The following is a 17,920-nucleotide window of genomic DNA, read 5'->3' as shown; positions in this document are numbered from 1 at the left end:
CCCCGTCCAGCTCTGTTCCAGGAGGACAGATATTAGCCCGGTGGCCCCCTGCCAAGTGAGGCCGGGCCGCGAGGGAGGGGACAGGACTGGGAAGCGACGTGAGTGAGGACTCCTCAGATAATCGCCGCCGCCGCTACCGCCGGGGCCCCTCCTTTGGTCTCTGGCGGCGCGGACCTGGGGGCGCTGTGCCTCGCCTTATAAGCAGCCCGCGGGCCGCGAGCCCGGGAGGCGGCTCCAGGAGCGGGTGGCCGCGGCCGGGGTGCGCACCCCCACCTGTAGCGGCGGCGGCGACATGGGTCGCTACTCGGGCAAGACGTGCCGCCTGCTGTTCATGCTCGTGCTCACGGTCGCCTTCTTCGTGGCCGAGCTGGTCTCGGGCTACCTGGGCAACTCCATCGCGCTGCTCTCCGACTCGTTCAACATGCTGTCGGACCTGATCTCGCTGTGCGTGGGGCTGGCCGCGGGCTATGTGGCCCGGCGCGCCCCGGGGGGCCTGGGCGCCACCTACGGCTACGGGCGCGCCGAGGTGGTGGGCGCGCTCTGCAACGCCGTCTTCCTCACCGCGCTCTGCTTCACCATCTTCGTGGAGGCCGTGCTGCGCCTGGCCCGGCCCGAGCGCATCGACGACCCGGAGCTGGTGCTCATCGTGGGCGCCCTGGGGCTGGCGGTCAACGTGGTGGGGCTGCTCATCTTCCAGGACTGCGCCGCCTGCTTCTGCCGCCGCCGCCGCCGCCGCCGCCAGCCGCCCCCGGTCGGCCCCGGCCGGGACTCGGCCCCGACGCTCCCGGCGGCCGGGCAGGAGGATAAGAGGGCGACCGTGTTCGCCAACGTAGCAGGTGCCTTTCGGTTGCACCCTCTGGACCTCTGTGCCCTGCTTCTGCTCGCTCGCTAGCCCCACGCCCTCTTTTTCTTCTCATCTGCTTAAAAAAAAAAAAATCCCTATCTTCTGCAGCCCCGCTTTATTTCTTTGCTGAGAGCGTAACGTATTCCCCACCATTTCTTGTTTTCCCCTCTGGATCCTCGGCCCCCTTGGCCTCGCCATTTCGCTCTGTATAGGAATATCGATTTCTTGGAACTCAGTAATTATTATTAAGCAACAGCTAGCGGCGCCCCACCCCCTTCACTAGCTGCTGTCCGCGTTAGGGTTCCCCTTCTCCTTCACCCATCTGTCCCCTTGGGGGCTATGGGTTTGGGGAGGTGGAGCCAGGTTCCACCTTGCCCTTCAGTTATAGCTCGAATGGAAGTCTGAATAAAGTCCAAAGGTGGATCACAAGTCTTATCTCAGGGTGAAATGTTCTATTTGAGTGTGTGTGTGTGGGGGGGGGGGTGCGTATCTGATATGCAAGTGGGGTTTTAAAATAACAAAAACTCTTTTTGAGTTGATTGGTTCTTTTTGTTTGTAGAACTTATACACAACACAAGGTTTCTTCTTTGAATGCAGGTGATTCTCTGAACACCCAGAATGAACCAGAGGAGACCATGAAGAAGGAGAAAAAGTCCGAAGCCCTGAATATCAGAGGTAGGATTGACCTGGGCTCGATTTGAAATTCTTTTCACATTGGAACATGTGGATAACGTTCTGCTGCTATTCCTGCTGATGTTTAATATGGTGTGTTAGAAAGGAGGCTGGCAGCCTGCTGGACTGTGACCCCAGCTCTTGCCTAATCACTGCATCGATTCTGAGGGAGACATCATTTGCTAATGATTGATCCTTGGCCCAATTAGACCCACCTGATGCTCCCTGCTCCAGATTTGGGGAGGGGGTCAGTAGCAGTGGCATGCTTTGCTACATTTTGTCCACCCAAGGAGACCCTAACATTAAATGCAGCCCATTTGGTGGAATATAATTTTGATAAAAGCGCAGAGTATAGGTGGGCTGCTGCCCGTGGTGATATTGGTGGTTGCCCACCCTGCCATTATTTCTGCCATGAATCTGCTTTGGTGATGGTGAATCTCTGCTTCTGAGCCTGAAATGTGGTTTTCTGGAGAAACATGTAAAGACATGTCATTAGCCTACCTCCTACCATGTGCCCAAGTTCATAAGCACTGGACAAAGGTCAGCCCAGGTGTTTTTCTCAGCAAATGACAAACTGAGTGTCTTCTCTTTTCCAAATTCTTGGGCACAGACTTTGCTTCAGGGTGATTCCAGAAGGGACAAACTCTAATCTTGACAGAGGTTGTATAGCTCTTTACTTTGAGATGGTTTGAGGAATCCAAAAATGGAACACAGATAGAAATAATACAAAGAAAGATAAGTAATCCAGGAGACACCTTCATTTTTGAGGTTAACAACTGATTTGCAAAGTGATGGACCTAAAAGGAAGATCAGAAAATAACAATGACACAGACACTCCAAAAATTCTGAAGTGAACTGATTTTTAGGAAAGATAGTTGAAGCAGGGTTTTTCCTAAAGAGTATAATGATGGATTTTGGGGAAAGAAATTCTTTTTTTATCTTTTTAAAATTTTTCTTACATCGTTGCTTACTTGTGTACAGTATTTGATTTCTCCACTCATGTGTATTCCCCATAAATGCCCCAGTACCACATCCCCTCTGAACTCTTACTATAATCTCTTGTGTTCCTCCATCCCTTGCTCTGAGTCCTCTCCCGTCTCCTCCCCCGCTGTGTATCTCAGACCGATAGTTGGCCTGCAGCTCTTTCTCTCTCTCTTTTTTAGTCTTTGATCTTTTGTTCAGTTTCCCTATGTTTCTCCTGTAAGTGAAAGCATCTGATATTTTTTCTTTTTTGTAAAGAAATGCTATAAAGAAAAATCATAATCCTTTACTTTTCTTCCTTAGGTTCAGTTAACACATATGCACATATGCAGGTAGATAGGAGGCTTTGCGATGGAGTTCATTCTTCACTCTTCTCTTACAGAATTGAGAGGAAACAGGTAGGGTGGGAAGAAGAAAGAAAGAAAGCAGATTAGGCCCCAGAAGATATTGGGAGCATGTCTGGGACTCATAATGAAAGGGAAACTTGCAGGATTTTGCTAATTTTCAGTGCAGAGTTATTCGAGTTTCTGGGAAGAAAAATGCCTTCACTGTATGGGGTTCTGGGGCCCACGTGCAGCTGGAACTTCTGATAAGGGGGAATAATGCAGAAAGATTGGATCTGGGCTCAGTCCGCCTGGGCTTGGTTCTTGGCTCTGCCCTGTGACAGCGGGCTAGTTACTGAGCCTCTCCAAGCCTCCAGCTCCTTGTCCTATGAGGGTTGTGTGAGCAGACACTTTGGGGTGTGGAGGGGTAAAGCATGAGGTGGCCATGGGAGGAGCATCAGCTAAGCTACATTTTTGCAGAGTACATGCTTGGTGCCAGGCACTGGTCATGAAGGGGTCCCTTAGGATTTGTTGCACTCTTCTGAGTGGGGTTACCGGACTGGAATCCAGGCTGCTTCAGCAAGGGGAGTTCAATTCTTTCTGAGGGCTAACCTGGGCTTTTCTGGATTTTGGGTTAAGTATGAGGTTGACCTTATTGCAGCTGCAATGCAGGGGAAGTTCACAGAGTGTCAGGGCTGGAAAGGCCTTGGGGAAGTGACCTGCTTTATTGACAAATAAGGGAGAGTGTATAGAGAATGTGACTTTCCAAGTCACCCAGCAAGCAGCAGAAGTAGGCCACATGCTTCATTTCCTGTGCTCTTCTCCATCACACAGTCTCTCCACTCACTTGGACACCAGCTGGTTTCTGCAGTGCACACTGGAGGGTTACCTTGCTGACATGTATTTTTTTTTAATTTTTTTAATTATTTTTTATTATTTTAAAAAAGATTCATTTATTTATGCACACAGAACTGGGGTACAGGCCAGAGGTGCTGGGGCGGTGAGAGGATTCACCAGAGACAGGGTGGGGAGCAGAACAGGCAGACCGACAAAGTACACTGCTGAGGGGAGCAGCGGGTGGGTCAGGAGAGGTCTGCCATGCCATGTGGGTCACCTCCGGGGCAGGGATCGAACTTGTGCGGAAGTGGCTTTAGTTTCTCAGTGCTGCGCTTTAACCCGCTGCGCCACCAGGGAGGGCCCGCTGACATGTATTTTTTAAGATTTATTTTATTTGTTTATGTATGTAAGAACTGGGGTATAGATCAGAGTTGGGGGCGGAGGAATGAGAAGATTCACCAGAGTGAGTGGGGAGCAGAGCAGACAGATCTACTGAAATATACTGCTGAAGGAGCAGTGTACATGACAGGAGAGGTCTGCTGTACCTTATGGGTCACCTGCCTGGCTGGGATGGAACTTATGCAGCAGTGGCTGGCAATAGCTTGAAACGCGCGGAGACTTTAACCTCTGTACCACCATGGAGGCCCTTTGCTAATATTTAAACCATTGCTTTAGAAGGCAGGATGGACCCTCCAGATGTGCAGACATCTGATGGGATTCTTATGAATCAAAATAATTTCTTGGTTTTCATGACTGTTCCCCTTATTCCCATAGAATTTTAAAAAAGCCTTCTAAGAAGCATAACCTTGGCATCTACTGCAAAGCTCGGTGAAAACACAACCTTTAAACATCCTCATCCATATACTTTGTGATGGTTGATTTTTTTTTTTAGTAGAATCAAACAACACCTTAAAAATCTGTCCAGAGTGTCAGAAAAACAGTTAGCCCTTTCACATTTCACTGTCAGTGTACGTAGACAAATAAAAACCCAGACATTGTTTGACATTTCCTGTGATGAGGTGTTTCTTCAGAATTCTTGAGTGTTCATTTTTCTATAACCACTTGTTAGTGCCTGGTGCTAACACACTGTGTCAGCAGCTTTTCCAAGTGCTAAGACGGGAATCAAATTTTAACTTATGTCACATTGCCCATTTATGTTATATGCCTGTGTTTTGTTTTCATCTGAAGAAAGCAGGTGAGGGCCATGTGCTGAGGGGCCCTGGCTTGGCAAAGTCCCCTGGTGAACATTAGGGCTGATTGAGCTGTCCAGCAGTAAGCGAATTTTGTCTCTCCTCCTAGATTTCTCCTCCTAGGTCATCCTCCTAGATTTCTCTTTGGGAATCACAGATGGGCCAGCAGGGGCTCAGAAACCTTTACTGCATTGGGACTAAGGCTAACAGTGCTGCAGCCTAGGGCTTGCTGTTGTGTTGCCCACATTCCTTTCTAGACATTTCTGTCTCTGTTTCCACCTCTTCCCTGCCATCACTACCTTCCCCACTTCCCCCAGTTCATTCACACATCTAAGGAGAAAAAGAGTGTCAGGAAGGCAGATCTGGTTTGGGTTCTGCTTCTGCCCTTTTTTTTTTTTTTTTTTAAAGATTTATTTATTTGTACATACAGAACTGGGGTACAGGCCAGAGGCTCAGGGGCGGTGAGGGGCTTCACCAGAGTCAGAGTAGGGAGCAGAACAGGCAGATCTACAAAGTACACTGCTGAGGGGAGCAGTGGGCGGGCCAGGAGAGGTCTGCCACACCATGTGGTCACCTCCGGGGCAGGCGGGAATCTAACTCATGTGGAAGTGGCTTTAGCTTCTCAGGGCAGTGCTTTAATCCGCTGCGCCATCAGGGAGGGCCTGCTTCTGCCTTTTACCAGCTGGGGATGTTGGACAAATACATTTGGGAGGGTCAAAAGAAGTAGCACACAAACCCCTGGGTGGCTGTGAACTCCATGAGTGGTTGGAAGAGCCCAGAGCACCCAGTTGACAAAGAATGTCCATTGTCTTCATCACCCATGGGCCAGTGATGTGCAGTTATATCTCAAGGATTCAGACATTGTTTCATATGCTCCAGAACAGAGATGGGCAAGGCCGATGTTGGCATCACCCCCATATGGCAGAGAAGGACCTAGTGTCTCAGCGTTTGACTTTCTCTAGACTTTTGGCTCATCAGACTGCCAGCCTCTACTCAGCCCACGTGACTCCCATCGGCCCCAGGTTGCTCTGCCAGCCTCAGCCTCCAGGAGTTCTGTGCCTGGTGTGCCTTCTCTCTGCGGGTGGCAGTCTGTCTCCCCTTCAGAGTCCTGTCCCTTCGAAGCCTTCCTGAAACTCCCCTCAAAGGGGTCCATGCTTCAGCGCCCCAGGTCATGGGTAACATCCCAGAATTGTCAGTGGAAGGAGGTTCTGGAGGATGAGGACCTGCCTTCTTCATCTTTGCCTGGGAGGCAGGGGGACACATGGCAATATTCAACTTCAAAAACTGATTGAATTGATGCTTTCAGCAGTTTTTCAAACTAAAAGTCGTGATCGTTTGGGTGAGAAAATCAGTGTGATCAGCAATTAGAAAATTAACTAAAATGGATGGAAACTGAATAGATAACAATAATAAATTGTAGGTCAGGATAGGCTTTGTTTTAGTCTATTCTGTGTAGGTGCTAGGGTGTCAACTGTGGTTTTTTTTTTTGTGGATTATGGGAAAAACAAATCTGAAAGCTATTTAATACATAATTTCTAGGAGTGAATAGTGAACTATATCAGAAGGAGTATCTGGAATGGGAGTATAGTATAAGGCCCATCTGAGGAGAATGCACAGTGGTTCTCTAAGCAGTCTACTTGGACTCAAGACCTGTCCTCAAAACTTCCTGTTGTGTGATCATGGATAAGTTATGTAGCTTCTCTGTGCCTCGTTTCCTCACTTGGGAAATGGAGAGAGTAACCACCTCAGGGAATCATTAAGATTTAATGTGTAAATACATGTAGCATTCTTAAAACAGCTTGGTGCACACACACACATTCACACACAGTTATTATTAGGTGAAAGCCAGTTACTGTCTGAATCCCTGAGATATAAGTGCATATCACTGTCCCACGGATAATGAAGACAATGGACATTCTTTGTCAAATGGGTGCGCTGGGCTCTTCCAACCACCCATGGAGCTCACAGCCACCTAGGGGTTTGTGTGCTACTTACATTGACACTGACACTGTCACTGTTCCATTGATGGCCTGCATTGTCCAGTCCTCCAGTGCCCAAGTGGAAACAATGGAAAAGGAGGGTGTGTTCCCACATTATTAGTGAGAGCGCACAGCAGAGCTCAGAGAATGACAGATCATCCAGGCAGAGAAAATGAGGTCTCAAGTGCCTATGGGAAACATTTGATTTTCGCCTTTTTTTAAAATTATGGACTTGACTTAAAGTTTTAATTGAAGTTGCATGGGTTTATAACACTGTATAGGTTTTAGGTGTACAGTAACATCATTCAACATTGTATTTTCTACCGTATGCTCTCCTCCAAAGTCTTGTCTCCATCCTCCAACATGCATTGGTCCCTTTCACCTGGTGCACCCCCCTCACTCTTTGATCATCACAGTTTTGTCCTCAGAATGTAACCAAGTTTGCAGTTGTTTTGTTTCCCTAGTCTTCATTTTGGCTGGTTTATTTTTTGTTGAGGTAACATTGTTTCACATCTTCCATGATTTAGGGTCCAGCCTCTTCAGATGGTTTTTGTCACACCAACCACTACCAAACCACCCACAGTCTACCCTCTGTCCACTGGACTTCCCACTCCCTGTCTTATGTTTCCATGGGAGCATGTTCTATGACTCTTGATTAAAGGTTATAGCTTTGATCTTGGAGTCTCCCTACAAGAGACGTAGACCACCTTTTGGGAATGTTGTGAGTTTTCCTTGGGGCTCAGGATAGTGGCTGGCCAGTAGGAAGTGCCTTTGGAGTTGGAGAAGGGGGCACAGACTCAGCAATAAGATTAGTGCATATATTTATTGAATCAGAGTCCTATGATTGCCATAAGTAAATACTAAGCCAGAAGAAAGTCTGAGCTTTCTTTATATTCCTGCACTTAAAAAAAAATAATATAATAGTTTATTTTTACATCATTTTATGCTGTTTTCCATCTCAGTTGTAATTCCCATGGGCTTCCCATCACCAAATTACCCGTGTGCCATCACCATAGTCCAGTGCACTTCCCTCCCCCATTTTTTATCCCATTCCCCACTCAACCCCTGTAAAATGTCTCTGGTATATAGTTGTTCATTATTATTATCCCCCCGCCCCGGTCCTTTATATTCCTGCTATGAGTGAAACCATCTGGTATTTTTCTTTTTCTTTCTGGCTTATTCCACTAAGTATGATCCCTTCTAGCTCCATCCATGTTGTTGCAAGGGGCATGTACTTATCTTTTTTGACCGCTGAGTAATATTCCATTGCATATATGTACCACATCTTTTTATTCCAGTCATCTACTTTGGGGCATTTGGGTTGATTCCATGTCTTTCCTATTGTAAGTAAAGCAGCAATAAACATGGGGGTGTTTCCTGTACTTTTTTTTGGAGAAATGCCACAAATGACATCAAGTATGTTTATAGAATGTGCTTTTCCCTAAGATGCTACTCAGAATTTGAGATGTGAAGAATTAGCCCAAGGAAGGCATTTCCCAAGTGAGACCAGTAGCCATGAGGGAGTTGTTTGCATTTGGATAGTAATTAATCCTTGTGGGTGGGCCTGTGGCAAACGTGAGACACAACACTGACTTTTCTTAACCTGTGTGCTTTCTTCTGAACAGCGCTTTGAAAGCTTTGTGTGTCTCTGAATCATCTAGGCTCTTGTGAAAATGCAATATCAGATTTGGAGCTCCAAGGTGGAGTCGCACCATCTGCATTTCTTACAACCCCCCCAATGATGCTAGTCTGCGAACTATTCTTTGAATAGTAAGATTCTGCTGGTGTCTCTGTAAATTTTTCATTTAAATTTTAGAATCCTTTGGGAAGAATTTCATCTAATTCACCAAATCTCAGTTTTGTCTGCCTCTGACAAGATACTGGACACCAAGATCCTCTTGGCTGGGATCACACACATTCCTTATCATCACTGAAACTTTTAGAACCAGTTCCCTTCCTTTAATATCTGGGAAATAAACAGCACACTCTCTCCTTCTTGCTGCAGGTGTATTGTTGCACGTGATGGGAGATGCCCTGGGGTCGGTGGTGGTGGTGGTGACGGCCATCATTTTCTATGTGCTCCCCCTGAGGCGTGAGGATCCCTGTAACTGGCAGTGCTACATCGATCCCAGCCTGACGATCGTCATGGTCATCATCATTCTGTCATCGGCCTTCCCGCTCATCAAGGAAACTGCTGTGATTCTGCTCCAGATGGTCCCCAAGGGGCTCAACATGGAAGAGCTGAGTAAGTGTGACCTCCGGTCCAGAACCCAGCTCCCCCCCGCCCCCAAGCTACAGGGCAGGGCTTGACTTAGGCCCCCTGAAAAGTTTTAGTCACAAGCAGTAAAGACAGTTATCAGAGGGTTGTCTTGAAGGATGACTCACAGCCCCAAGAGCTAAAGGGCATTGGCAGCTGATGATTCTGATTTGTTGCATATATTCTAGACTGTGCTTGGCTAATACTGGTTTCTGGCTGTTACCTTCATGTGAGAGATTTATAGCAATCCAATGAAACTACTTCTGCCAAGAGCTGGACTTTTATTCTTCTTATGCTGACAACATGAATCATCTGTATTCCAGATCCTGCTTTGGAATTTTGCGAGTGTGTATGTGTGTTTTTCTTTATGGGCAGACAAGTCCCAGGTCTCTTAAACCACTGTAAAAAGGACAGTGCTTTAAATTCAGGTCATTCATGCCCTCATTCACTACTGAATCTGATTCTTTGCTTCTCTCTCAAACAGAGGTCAAGCTTTTGCACTTTTACTATGAGCATCTGAGGATAAAGATATCAGAGACATTAAAATTTCTAAATGGGTATTGTCCAGCTGTGGATGAGAAGCTGATGGTGCAGATTTATGTTCATATCTAAGTGGAGAGTGTGTTTTTATAGCCAACAAAGCTTCATGCATATTGGCTTTTGTTCTTTCTTCTCATTTCACTAAGGAGCCAGTCACAGGAATCAGCCTGGGTCCATCTACCCTGAGGCTGAAAGTGTGAGGGCCTTCTTTCATGGCAGATACCTGCACTTGGATTTTTTAAAAAAAATAATATAATAGTTTATTTTTAGATCATATTATTCCTTTTTCCATCTCAGTTGTAATCCCCATGGGTTTCCCATCATCTAATCACCCATGTGCCACCACCATTGTCCAGTGCACCCCCCCATTTTTGATCCCATTCCCCACTCCACACCCGTAAAATGTCTCTGGTATATAGCTGTTCATTATTTTTATTATTTTCTCCCCTGATCCTTTATACTCCTACTATGAGTGAAACTACCTGGTATTTTCCCTTTTCTCTCTGGCTTATTTCACTAAGCATTATCCCTTCCAGCTCCATCCATGTTGCTGCAAAAAGCATGAGTTTATCTTTTTTGATTGCTGAGTAATATTCCATTGTGAATATGTACCACATCTTTTAATCCAATCATCTACTCTTGGGCATTTGGATTGATTCCATGTCTTTCCTATTGTAAGTAAAGCAGTAATAAACAAGGGAGTACCTGTATTTGGATTTTAATGCCTCTTAAGCTGTAGTACGCCCTTAGCTAGCCTTTGCCCATGAAGGTGTCATTATGAAGTGACTTCTCTGAGGGTAACCTGCCCTTGTCCAGTAGCATCATTAGTACCCATCAGTGCCTTTGCAATGGGCCGTTACTCCTCTTTGATCTTTCTCCCTGGATGGTCCAAGTTTCTGCTTCTTTGGCTATGTAGCTTAGTTGATGTCTTTAGTGTTAGGCAGGTTATGGCCCACTCTCTGGATGCTTTAAGGGACAGAGTTAACATAATTACCCTTTTGGGTTCTTCCCACCTTTCACCAGGTGGCCTAGAGGTTAAGTCTCAGTGCTATCGCCTCTGTGGACTGAGTTCAATCTTTCAGTCAGGGAGGTGACCCACATGGCTCAGCAGACCTCTCCTGTCTCTCTGGTTGCTCCCCTCAGCAGTGTACTTCATCAGCTCCCCATTCTGTCTCTGGTAGATCCTCTCACTCCCTGCACCTCTGATCTATATCCCATTTTTCCTTGCAAAAATAAAGATAAAATTTTAAAAAATTAAGCCTCCATTTCCTGCATACGAGTGCCTCGTGGAGGAAGAGGGAGGTGGGAAGGGGTTTCTGGGAGCAGAGAGGTTGCGTTCCTTTGCCTGGCAGGGCTTGCTTTCCAGTTGAGGAAACAAAATGAACAGACAAAACAAATTGTGATAATTCATTGGCTTATATGCCTTTTAACCAAGTAACATATATTTTAAAAAAGAATTTAAAAATAGATTAAAAATAATAGTGACACTTTAATGGCACATCAAGGCTAAATTGGAACTCAAAATTTAGCTGGCTACAGAATCTTTGCTTGTAGTCACTGTTCATTACCATCTTTGTGAACATACACTCAGAAAGTGTGGATAAGGTCAAAGATTCTGAATAAGAAAATAGACATCTCTCATCATCCTTTCCCAAAAATATATTTTGTGTGTGTATACTGATATTTATATGAAAGAAAAAAAAATCATGACATATATGTAGCCCAGTTCTTTCCTTTTTTATTTGAAATCACCTCTTATAGCCTTTCTCATTTTAAAATATGCAACCTGCATATTAATTACTGCATTACATTTTATTATATAGTGATTTAGTGATGTCCTTGTTATTCCCATTTTTCACTAGTATAAAGAGTGTTGCTCAGGTGATTTTTTATCCATAAGTATTTGGACAGTTCCTTTAGGATAAATCCTAGCTCTGGAAATACTGATAGCAGTTTTTTTTTTTCATTAAACATGTTTTTTGTTGTTGTTGTTGAACATTATATAGGTTTCAGGTGCACAGCATTATAATCAATGCCTTTTGCCACCAAAAGTCCAGTTTCCATCCTTCACCATATTTTCAGTGCAAATTTCCAAATTACCCCCTTCATAAGAACAGCCCACTTACCTCCCGAGGACTGTCCAGGAGGATGCTACTCTCTTGGAAACTCAGTCACCTTAAGCTTCTCTGTTGACTGTTCAGCTTCTTTTCTTGCTTTGCCTTTTCTGGGTGAAAAAGTGTGTGGCAGAAGAATTCAGAGGGAGAGAGGCCAATGGGAGAAGGAGTGTCTGTTTCTCTTGCTGTCCCCTCAGTCAGTCACTCTGCCAAGAATACTGGGAGGGACCACTCCCCTCCTGTCTCTTTGGCCTGCGGTCCCAGTGCTCACCAGGCTGTTTGCTCTTCCATGTTCTAGTGAGCAAGCTCTCTGCCGTGCCTGGAATTAGTAGTGTGCATGAGGTGCACGTCTGGGAACTTATAAGTGGAAAGATCATCGCTACCCTGCACATCAAGTACCACAAAGACCGGGGCTATCAGGAAACCAGTGCCAAGATTCGACAAATCTTCCACAAGGCAGGAATCCACAACGTGACCATCCAGTTTGAAGACGTGGACTTGGAGCAAAAGCCGGAGCAGAAGGACTTGCTGCTGCTCTGCAACTCCCCCTGCGTCTCCAAGGGCTGCGCCAAGCACCTGTGCTGCCCCCCTGGAGCTCTGCCGCTGGCTCACGTCAATGGCTGTGCCGAGCACAATGGCGGGCCCCTGCTTGATGCAGGCCGGGGTGACAGCCTCGGCAACCTGGAAGCCCCAGACGTGGCGATCGAAGTCTCTCTGGATGGCCGTCTGCGTGATCATGGTCAAGCTGTTACCAGAACTCGGGAGGACCAGCGTTGTGTCAACAGCACCCATTTCTAATCTGCTAGTGCGGAAACAGACTGTACGGACCAGGCCCATGGAGGGTCCGTGTAGTCAGTGGAAGAGTAGTAGGCTGAGGGCACTGACCACACTGGCGCTGACCCTCTGTGTGCCCCCCGGGTGGCCTCTGAGGATGTGAGCTGGACCTTTCTTCATTTGGAGGCAACTGATAACCCCACTACAGCATCCCGGGGGTGAGGGTCTCATGCTGCTCTTCAACTGTTTTGCTTTGAACCTTGGTTTTCAGAAGCACTTATCTGTCTGGGACAGAGGCCTGAGACTCAGTGACTGGACTTGGGGTTCAAAGTTGTTTTGTTTTAAATGCACTAGAACTTCTAACTGACTCTCAGGTGAGCTCACAGCCAAGTACATCGAACAGATTTAACCATTATTGCTACTTGTTTTTTACACATTCCACTGGAAGATCACAAAAGAGGGAAATTACAGACATTTTTTCTTTATGTATTTTGGAACAAATATAAAATGAATACCTACTAAGGTAGAAAATACTGTGAGAGCACCAGCAGAAGTAGTTTATTGGATTGGGGGGAAGGATGGGAGGAAGAAAATGTTTTTGGGTGTCCTCTTTATTTGTGGGGTGGAGAGAAAACTAATGTTTACTTTTTGCTGTGAACTGAGCTACAGCTACAGCTGTAGCTATACAGCTACAGTCTCAAATGTTTAAGTATAAAATGTACTTTTTTCCCCACTTGCAACAGTGGGACTATTTCTACTTCCTAGGTATGACATAGGCACTTATTTATGTCTTTTAGAGTCACTGGTTCAAATCTCCTTCAAGTCTTCTTTGATATGATCACATTGATCTAGGTAGCCTTTGCCAGGAGAAAATTCCTGAGATAGAAGAATATGTGAAATCAAGTATTCATTTCTGTCAAAAAATAAGCTAGCTGGACTTTAATGAGATGTATTTTCAAGTATTTATTATCCTTGCCTGCCTGTAACTAGATGAAAAGTATATGTCCAAGGGAGAAATGGGAATGACTGTAATGGCCATCTGCCTTTGATGTGTCTTGAGGAGCCTGCACTTTCATCACATCCAGTTCAAATAAATGTATTCAAATCTGAATAGAATCCATGACTCAATATGTTAACATTGGAGAAGCATCTGTCATGTCTTTAGTTGTTTAGGCAATAATAATTTAATCAGGACAGTTTCATAGCTATGAGAACAGGGTGGTATCTCACCAAAGAGCTAGAATCTTCTTTAATGGGGTGCAATGTTGACTGAAAGTGCTCATTTCTTAGACCCGTGGCACCCACAGTTTTTCAGCACAAACACCACTGAACATGTGACATTTACAGATTCTAAGCCTGAAGTAAGGCCCCGTGAGCAGTAGAATAGGAATTTTTTTATTCCTTGAAAATGTATCTGATGAGCCAGGTAAATAGAAAAATGCCTAAATATAATTTCATCCCTAGGAGTTTATTAAGCTATATATAGCTACAAAGGAGGTAAATATAAGACCCTTTACTTGTAATATTAAAAAATAAGCCATCTCCATGAAAATTGCCAGGGTGAAATGTGGGCTGTATGTTCCTAGATGAGTGTTGAGTGAGATATCTTGGCCCAAGCCAAAGAAGAAATTTGTCTTACGCTTCAAAATTGGAGGTTCTGGCCCTCCCTGGTGGTGCAGCAGATTAAAGCTCAGCGCTGCGAAGCTGGCCAAAGCCACCTCAGTCCAAGTTCAGTCCCCACCCTGAAGGTGACCCACATAGTGCAGCAGACCTCTCCTGCCCCGCCTGCTGCTCCCCTCAGCAGTGTACTTTGTCAGTCAGTTTGTTCTGCTCCCCACTCTGTCTCTGGTGAATCTTCTCACCGCCCCTGCACCTCTGGCCTGTACCCTAGTTCTATATGCATAAATAAATAAATCGTTAAAAACAAACAAAATTGGAGGTTCTAATTTGATTCTGTATCATTTTGAAAGGGAACAATTATAATTTTATAGCTTTTGTGCAGCTGGCTAAAGGAATGCATACTAGTTTACATTTAAATAATGTCGTTTAATTAAATTCTGAAGTATTTTTCTGGAAAGGCTAACATTTAATTCCAATATAATTAAATCTAGCCTCCAAAAAGTATCTTGACAGACACTTATGCACATACCAAAATCTGGAGTGGTGTCAACAGGAAAGAATACCTTTTTAAGAGAGTCGGCTGGGTGCATTTAATTAAGTTCAAACAAACTAATGAAGTGCAATATTTTTGTTTTGGATGATTGCAGTCGTCATCACAGGCAGGGGGATACCTGCTGCCTGGTATTTTCACTCTTCAGTTGCCCTACGTTTTAATTCCTCCAAGGAAATACGGTAGTTCCTTTTGCCCTTTGAATTAGCCCTGCTGGAGGCAATAGATTGAAACAACCCTGTTTTTCTCTGAGGTTAGAAAAAGTTCTGTTTGGTGTTCTTGTAGGATTAGGTTAATTTCAGTAATTTTCCTGTTGTTGTTTTTTTTAAGAGCTGAAAATGATTTAAAAAATTTATTTATTTATGCATATAGAACTAAGGTACAGTCCAGAGGTGCAGGAGCTGTGAGAGGACACACCAGAGACAGAATGGGGAGCAGAACAGGCAGATTGACAAAGTACACTGCTGAGGGGAGCAGTGGGCGGGTCAGGAGAGGTCTGATACACTGTGTGGGTCAACTCCCTGGCCTAGGATCGAATTCCTGCTGAAGCAGCTGCTGCTGGCTTTGTAGTGCTGTGCTTTAACCCGTTGTATCACCAGGGAGGGCCCTGAAAATGATTGTTAGGATGTCAGGGCACCCTCTGTGTTGTATTGGGTCAGACGTCTTGTGTGCTGACCTGGAGGACACAGGGTTCGCGGCCTGCTTCCCTCCTGGGGCTCCATCTCTATAGACAGTGTCAACTCCACATTATTCAGCACCCACTATAGAAGTGCTGTCTTTTTTTTTTTTTTTAAGATTTATTTATTTATGCATACAGAATTGGAGTATAGGCAAGAGGATTCACCAGAGAAAGAGTGGGGAGAAGAACAGGCAGATGTACTGAAATACACTGCTGAGGGGAGCAGCGGTCAGGTCAGGAGAGGTCTGCCGTGCCATGTGGGTCACTTCGAACTAATAATGTAGAGGCTGCGATAGCTTCATAGTGCTGCGATTTAACTGGTTGTGCCATCAGGGAGGGCCTGCTATTATTTTCTAACTTCCAACTTTGCTTGTGAAGATAGAGGTTATTTTTCCCCTTGTGGCATTTGGCCAATATAAATCCCTACAGCACTATGGTAGCCATCCAGAAATGCTCCATGGTTGTGGAAAAATATATTCTCTCCTGAATTTTTTAAAAATATCAACAAAATAAACAAAAAAATCAAAACAATTTATTTAACTACTTTTCCTTTGCCACTAACTGGGCAAACTCTGGTTCAAACTCCACAATTCAGTGGGAATGGGTACTTTGAATGCCAAAGAAATAATAGAGGAAGATTCTGGATCATAATAGACTGTAAGAAGACAGCTGCCCTGTGAGGTAGTAAGAGCTTCTCCTGCGCTTTTGTAGTCTCAACATTCGTGGCACTTCGAACAGGTGCTTCTTTGTTGTAAGGGGCTGTGCTGTGTGTATGTCTGGCCTCTACTCATAGGTGCTGGGAGTATCCATTATGTTGTGACAATCAGAAATGTGTCCAGATATTTATGTATTTCCCCTGAAAGACAAACATGTCTCTCATTACTGAACCATTGGCTTTACCAACTGTAAATGAAAGATCTTGTTGAGGAAATCCCTCCTGGAATCCAGCAATCATTTCATACACTCGATTTTGCAGAATTCACTCTTAAAGAAGATAATTTTAAAGATGAGATCAAACAATTCTTTAAAATCACAGTCATCTCTAAATAGAAACTGGACATCTAAAGAATAAATGTAATTTGAAAAGAGTCATCACAAATCTGACTACACAGCCCAGTCATCAAAACAGTGAATGGAATGAAGAAAGCACTTGCTCTCATTGCTCTGAGATGAGCCTGCAGCTCATGGGTATTGTCAAGCAACGAACCTACTGCTGAATGAAGCCGGATAAAATCAGTACCACTGATTATAGGGGCTAAGTGTCTAATTCTTCCTCAGCTTCTAAATCTAGTGAAATGTTTTATTAGTTCCTGGCAGGCAGTTCCTCTTTGTAAACGCAAATTCAGGTATTTAAAATTATTTTTTATAGATAAACTAATTCTTTGCTGAATGATATTTGATTTTTTTCCAAAGGGACCACTATTTGTTGCTTTAAAATTTTCTGTTTTCACTGTATCTTCATAATTTTGCAAGTGATCCTGCAAAAAAAAAAAGTGACTTGGAAACAAGTGAGGAAAGCTGACCTGGTCAGTGCTGCTGTCCCCTGTGCCCACCTGGCAACTGTCACTGTCTGTGCTTCTGAGTGTATTTGCTTCTGAGTAGCCCCCAGTTGGAAAGTGATGGAATCAGATTATTGCTGAAAATTGAGACCAACCACAATCCTCACTATCACCTAAATGTTCTTGTGAATTTGGAGTTCAGTTGTTGCATGTATCCTTTTCTGGAGCTCTTTTCAGGTATTTTGTTTGGGACCTTTTTGTTGCCATGGAACTTTCTGGAATATTTGCTAGATGGACCCACTGTCAATTTTTGGTACAAAACCAGGTTAAAGAGACTGAACCTATTCAGTTCAAATGCAAATAACCCAATAGGGTGATTTTCAAGGCAAGTGACCCATCTGGAGGTCTGAAGGTAAGTTACAGTATTGTGGAATTTTGTTGCTTAAAGTCTTCTATCTTCACAGGCAGTATTACCAAAGTATAGTTCCAATTTGGGAAAATTGTTAAAACTAAGATATGAAGTTTGAATAACTCATCCTTCATTGCATAGGAAAGTTTGCAATGCACATATGCATACCTTTGAGGTGAAAGATATTCAGTGATGCTGTAAATAAATAATTTTTTTAAAGAAGTAATCATAAGATGGAGCTATGTTAGTGGATATGAAACAGAAAACTCCAAATAACTGAGCTTCTTTGTCTTTCTCATTTACTCTAGCCAGTGACTCCTTGGTTGCTTTTAATCTTTTGGGGTTTATTCTCTCTCCCTTTCCCTGTTCTCTCCCACTCCTCCCTCCCTTCTCCACCCCCTGCAATATCATGAGGTCCATTGAATTCAATTGACTTATTCCCTGTAACCTGGGTTAATATGGTTTCTAGTAGGGACTCTTTGGCCATGGGTTGTCCAATAAGGTTTGTGTTAGAGAGGAACTCTAGAGCTTAGGGCACTATGGGAAGGCTAGGCTTGTTTTGGAAGGGCCCTATAGTTCTGGGAATCGCTCCTTGAGTTGGCTGCCATCTTTATGAATATTGAAGCAGGAGAAAAGTCTCCAGTTATTTTGA

General features: G+C 44.5%; 1 protein-coding gene across 1 annotated transcript; it reads left to right on the top strand.

Annotated features, from left to right (window-relative positions):
• The first annotated feature begins 292 nt into the window (after window positions 1-292).
• On the top strand, window positions 293-13,590 carry SLC30A10 (solute carrier family 30, member 10). The gene is made up of 4 exons (XM_004685439.2): window positions 293-811; window positions 1,489-1,519; window positions 8,832-9,071; window positions 12,036-13,590. Exons 1-4 carry the CDS (start codon window positions 293-295, stop codon window positions 12,533-12,535), a joined length of 1,290 nt encoding a protein of 429 aa, XP_004685496.1. The 3' UTR covers window positions 12,536-13,590.
• The last annotated feature ends 4,330 nt before the right edge of the window (window positions 13,591-17,920 follow it).

Source organism: Condylura cristata, unplaced genomic scaffold (assembly GCF_000260355.1).
Source record: "Condylura cristata isolate star-nosed mole 26May11 unplaced genomic scaffold, ConCri1.0 scaffold00018, whole genome shotgun sequence".
NCBI classification, from domain to species: Eukaryota; Metazoa; Chordata; class Mammalia; order Eulipotyphla; family Talpidae; genus Condylura; species Condylura cristata.
This window is presented reverse-complemented; position numbering and strand designations above follow the sequence as displayed.